Source organism: Lacerta agilis, chromosome 12, assembly GCF_009819535.1.
Source record: "Lacerta agilis isolate rLacAgi1 chromosome 12, rLacAgi1.pri, whole genome shotgun sequence".
In the NCBI taxonomy this organism is placed as follows: domain Eukaryota; kingdom Metazoa; phylum Chordata; class Lepidosauria; order Squamata; family Lacertidae; genus Lacerta; species Lacerta agilis.
Window position 1 is genome coordinate 49,290,921 of NC_046323.1, and position 6,000 is coordinate 49,296,920.

At 48.2% G+C, this 6,000-nt stretch overlaps 1 protein-coding gene across 1 annotated transcript in view; it reads right to left on the reverse strand.

Annotated features, from left to right (window-relative positions):
* CRHR2 (corticotropin releasing hormone receptor 2) overlaps positions 1 to 5,383 on the reverse strand; it is a 168,286-nt gene extending 162,903 nt beyond the window's left edge. Inside the window, exon 1 of the mRNA XM_033165868.1 lies at positions 5,309 to 5,383. Within this exon, the coding sequence (XP_033021759.1) occupies positions 5,309 to 5,377 (69 nt within the window). The 5' untranslated portion in view covers positions 5,378 to 5,383. The remainder of the gene's footprint in view (positions 1 to 5,308) is intronic.
* Between the last annotated feature and the right edge of the window lie 617 nt (positions 5,384 to 6,000).

Below are 6,000 nucleotides of genomic sequence, written 5' to 3' on the forward strand. Positions count from 1 at the left end.
AGACGCTCCTTCAGATATACTGGACCCTCACAATACATTTGTTGGCTTCTTAAGTTACATTTTGTGGCTAACTTAAAACAAAAAAAGTAGTTGTGTATCCGAAAATGGAAAGTCAAGTCCTCAAGTCAAAGGCGTGTGAGCTGTTGCAAAGCGATGCCGTTCCCCAAATATTTTGTGTTTTTCCAGAGCTGCAGAATAGCTTCGCCTCAAACTGTCAAACCATCGCTACAGATTAAGGTTTCATCAGAAATTAAAATTCAGCCTACATTGTTTTCACACAGTGGTTGGGATTTATGCCCGGTTATAATTTGTATGTTTTATTATATTTTAAAAAACGCAACCACATCCCACATTTTCTAAAGTATTGCTGCAAAAAAGAAAGAGAGAGAGAGAGAAAGAAGGAAGGAAGGAAGGAAGGAAGGAAGGAAGGAAGGAAGGAAGGAAAGAAGGAAAGAAGGAAAGAAAGAAAGAAAGAAAGAAAGAAAGAAAGAAAGAAAGAAAGAAATTCTGCTTCTCCCGCTGCCGCTTCCAAACAAAGCTTTTGCATAGGACTGCAACTTGGTGGGGGCGGGGAGCACTCTGTCTACAGCCAGGGATGGGGAACTGTGGCTCTCTAGATGTTGTCAAAATCCAACTCCCATCTGCCCCAACCAGCATGGCCAATGATTGGGAACGATGGAAGTTGTAGTCTGACAAGGTAAGAGGCTCCTCCATCCTTGCTTGCAGATACTATCTTATCAGAAGGTCCATTCCATATGATATAGGAACGGGGTCTTCACTGTGGTGGCACCTACCTTTTGAAATCCCCTCCCATTAAATATTGTTCAGGTCCCATCTCTACTGTCCTTCTGGAACCTACTAAAGATCTTTCAACAGGCCCCTTAAGCAGAGATATTGACCCCAGTCTACACCCGCATTGGAATTGTTTTTAATTGATTTCATATATATGGATTTTGAGATATTTTTATTGTATTATTTAATCACTGAGGTGTTTGCCACCCTGGGCACCTATAGAATCACAGAATCGTAGAAGGTTTTATTTACGCATATCACAGAACCATAGAATTGTAGCACTGGAAGGGACCCCGAGGGTCATCTAGTCCAACCCCATGCAATGCAGGAATCTCAACTAAAGCATCCATGACAGACGGTCATCCAACCTCTGCTTAAAAACCTCCAAGGAAGGAGAATCCACCACTTTCCGAGGGTGTCCGTTCCACTGTCAAATAGCTCTTACTTCCAGAGTTCTTCCTGGTGTTTGGTCGGAATCTCCTTTCTTGTAACTTGAAGCCATTGGTTCGAGTCCTGCCCTTCAGTGCAAGAGAAAACAAGCTTGCTCCATCTTCCACGTGACAACTCTTGAGATATTTGAAGATGACATAACATATCTTCTCTCCTGCCAGTCTGTGTAGACAGCCAATGGGAGCCTCTGCCCCCCCTCCCATGGATTTTCCAGGACTCCAACTCCCATAAGCCCAACCCAACAAAGCTAATGGTCAGGGATGATGGGAACTGTAGTCCAGAAACTTCAGAAGGTTCACATGCCTCACAGGTTCCACACGTGGAGATAGTACTGAGCTAGAGGGATGAATAATGTGAGTTTTCTATAAGGCAGTTTCCTATGTTCCAAAGCAGACATTAAGCTTTCCTAATTGCCGGATTAAAAACAAAACCCAGAATTCGCATTAAATATTAAAATTCCATTACTTCCAAAGTCTGGTCCAAATCATTCCAGCAGCCATTCCAAAATCCACCTAACTTTCAACAAAATCTACTTACGAGCCATGCTTGCCTGAGCAAAAATTATGTATTGTTGACCGTGCTGTTTGTAACATTCCAACCTTTACACCCCAAACTGCATGCATTCTTAGTGAGGTCTTAATTTCTTGCACTATCTTTTGCTGGTACAAAACATATGTATCCACACACAAATGATACAAATGTGGAATGTAATTCACTGAGAGCAGTCAAGTACAACATTCTTTGTAACGCTAGAGAAGACATACGGGGGAATGTTTGGTCCAGCCAGTTGAAAACTTCCTGTTTTCCTCCTGGCTGTGGCACCCTTCCTTTTGCATGTGACTAGTGATGGGAGGAGACTCTTGAGAGTCCCATGGACTGCAAGAAGATCAAACCTATCCATTCTCAAAGAAATCAGCCCTGAGTGCTCACTAGAAGGACAGATCCTGAAGTTGAGGCTCCAGTACTTTGGCCACCTCATGAGAAGAGAAGACTCCCTAGAAAAGACCCTGATGTTGGGGAAGATGGAGAGCACAAGGAGAAGGGGACGACAGAGGATGAGATGCTTGGACAGTGTTCTCGAAGCTACCAACATGAGTTTGGCCAAACTGCGAGAGGCAGTGAAGGATAGGCGTGCCTGACGTGCTCTGGTCCATGGGGTCACGAAGAGTCGGACACGACTGAACGAATGAACAACAACAGTGATGGGCGTGACCTTACCTGTCCAGGTAACAAAAGGACAAGGCATGCTGCCACACCCTCTCTTTTTCACTTCCTTCCTCCTTGGATCAGCTTTTTAGCTAGTAATGCTCTGCTAGCTCTCAGAAGCACTGGATTATTCCCCCATATGGGGTAGATCCGCATGTACATGTTTGTAACCAAGTCTGCCTTCAGGAATCCAACTGTGAACTGATGTGAGTAAACTTCTTTTATTGACTTTGAATAAGGTTGTGGCGTCTTTATCCTTTTAAAAGGGATTCAAGGGAATTGCCAGGAATGTACAATTCAATCTGAGACAGATTGAATTGTATAATAGTGAGAGGCTCACACGAGCCTGCAACCAGCTATCTGCTGTGCATGTTAGAAGGGGAATGTAAACTCTGCTAAGTAAAGGAACTTGCTAGCACAAGTTAGGAAGAATATTAACAAGCAATATATCCTCTCCTGCCACCCTGAACATTCCCACAACAAACGCATTTGTATTGTTGACACTTCTTAGTCACCTCCCTTTGTCCACCAAATCACTATTCTATCGAGCAACACATGCCTTCAGGGCATGGCATAATGGAGCTAACTTCTTGAATATCTAAGCAGATATATGGGCCTGATCCGCACCTGGGCAGGAGGCAGCCTAGCAGCTCTAAGCAGTGGAAAAGGAATATACATTTGCATTCGTCGTGAAGTAATGCAACCATCCGTTTATTTAGCTATAGACTACAAAACCCATAGTGCAGTGCAACCAAGAGAAATGGAACATGGGGAAAGACACCCAAGGAACTGAAATCGACATAAAATCAGAACCAGCTGAAATTATCAGCCACAACACTGTGGGAGCACAACAACAAAAATGCACACCTTCCAAAAGGTTTGGATCCTACATATTTCCTAAACAAAGTCCCAGACTCTTTGCACTGCACACATACGGCATCACTGGAGAGCTTAGGATCATGTGCCCCAGGAAGGGCAGGTCTTCTAGCAATAGTGGATCATTCCATCCTGGAAAGCCACCTGAACCAAGCACAATGAAGTGTGGTCCTCGTTAGCAATGTGATCTGCTAACACAACCTATTATGTAATAATAATAATTGCCTCCTAAGGCAATGCGCCAGCATGACTAAGCACATGGAAACGCCGTTTACCTTCCCGCCGGAGTGGTACCTATTTATCTACTTGCACTTTGACATGCTTTCGAACTGCTAGGTTGGCAGGAGCAGGGACTGAGCAATGGGAGCTCACCCCGTCGCCGGCTCCCTCGGCCAATAAAGCGAGATGAGCGCTGCAAATTCAGAGTCGTCCGCGAGTGGACCTAATGGCCAGGGGTCCCTTTACCTTTACCTTTAAGGCAATGCGCAGAATGCAATAAAAAAAAACCCAGATCTGTAAGCACTGAACAGTAGACAAATTTAATAAAGGATAATAATAAAATTTTAAAGGTGCATCTTCAGTGTTCACCCAAAGCTGTGCAGTGAAGCGGCCAGATGTACCTCTGCAGGGAGGGATTGCCACAGTTTAGGGGCTGCTGCAGAGAAGGCCCTGTCTGAAGGATGGCAGTGGATCTACCACAAGAGACCCCTCTGCTGATCTTAACACCTGAGAGGGTCTGTAGGAGCAGAGGCTGTGTCTCAGATATTTGGGGCCTAGGTTTGGGTCTTAGGGACCCCCACTTCCAATGGAAGTCCCAGAGTGAAAAGGTGCAGTTGAGATCGCCACTGGGAACAAACAAACAAACTTCATCACAGGCTGAAATCTGGATGTGACCATCTTTTTATGGCGCAGGGTGGTTAATTATAATAATCTTAATAATTATGAAGGGGGCTTGATTCAAAGTACACTGGAACTGACTCCCAAGGCTTGTTGTCAGCAGCAGGACTTGTCCCTCACCCCGCGAGCAAGGTGATTATTAAACCTATCTAAAAAGAGGTCCTCTGATCATGTGCAGAGTGTTTTCTGTTATTCTTTCTTCAGGGAAGGACCGCCAACTTTGGGTGAGTTCTGGAGGCAATTGCACCGCAAAGCAAGTAGGGGAAAGATTGCAGGGAGTTCCTTGATTGTGTTCTTTTTAAAAAAAGAAAAAAAAGAAACTGATTTTTTTTAAAAAGGGAAATGGATTTCTATGGAGGAATAAAATAAATTGGCAGGGAGTGAGAGAGAACATAAGAAGAGCTTGTCTGTTAGATCAGGCCAAAGGCCCCTCTAGTCCAGCATCCTGTTCTTGCAGCTGCTGGCCCTACCTCACAGGGTTGTTGTGAAGATAAGATAAGGTGAGATGTGTGTGCAGGGCAAAAGCAAGACATAAATATAGAAAGAAAGAAGGTGGCAGGTGTCCACAAGCAGGGCCTGAGCACAACAACCCTCTCCTCAGCTCCATTACAAGGGGTTGGACTGGATGACCCTTTGGAACCCCTTCCAACTCTGCAATGATAGTATGAAATAAATAGCCCGAGCGTTCCTCTGTGCCCTGCACTGTGCTCCCCGCTCCCATTCCTTAATGGGGGGGGGGCAATACCCCCTTCCTGCTACCTATGGGCCTTCACTCCCCCCGCCCCCAACCACTGAGGATGGGATAGCAAGCCAAGCGTCGTAGACATGGGTACCAGACCATCCGCGTGGCGCGCGCAAGGTCCTCGAAAACATCTTTGCCTTTTGGGGTGGGGAGGCAAAACTCGGAGAGCCGCTGCCGGTCCGTGTCGACACCACGGAGCTGGCCGGACCAACCAACCAACCAGCTTCGCAGGTCCCTAACTGCAGGTGTGAGCTAGGTGCGTGCGTGGGGGGGGGGGTTTCCCCGTAGAGGCGCCTCTTCCTCCCCTCCCCCGCAGAGGAAAGAGACCTCTCTCCGGCCACTTACCGGCAGCAGGAAGAAGAAAGCGGCGGGGAGCGCTCGGGGGCTGCGCGGCTGGGCCAAGCGCCTCCCCATGAGGGCAGCCCCGGCCCCGGTGCTTGCCGTCCTTTCCGCCTCACGCCCGCCCCGAGCGCGTCGGCTCCGGCAGAGGCAAGCGCATCGCAGGATCCGGGAGCCGGGAGCCGCCGCTGCCGCTAATAAAGGCCAGTCCCAGGCAAACTAACTTCCTCTCCTGCCGCAGAGCCGCCTCCGCCCGAGGCTGCCTCGCTTAGGTGTCCCCGCCCTTGAGGATCCAGGGGAGGCAGCAGGAGCGAGAAACTCCCATTGCCTTCGATTGCGGGGTCCCCCCCCCTCTCTCTGTGTGTGTTAAGAGCACAGATAAAGAAGGCAAGGGGACCTCTGAGCAGATGCAGAGGGCCTCCCCACCCCACCCCACCCAACCCCCGCCTCCAGAAAGCTGCCCATTGACCCGGTGTTGTGGTGGCACTTGGCGAGAGGGCAGGTTTTATGGAGAGCTCCTGGCTTCAGGAAGGAGGACTTGGGTGGTGGGGAAGGTATCCGGAGAGAGAGAGCAGGGTGTGTGGGCTCCTGGGCACGTGCAAAGCGATCGCCCCTCTCTCCACCGAAGCACCACAACCAGCCCATTCTCGGACTGGGATATGAGTTGCCAGCAGGTCAGCCTCCGTGGGTATCTGGAT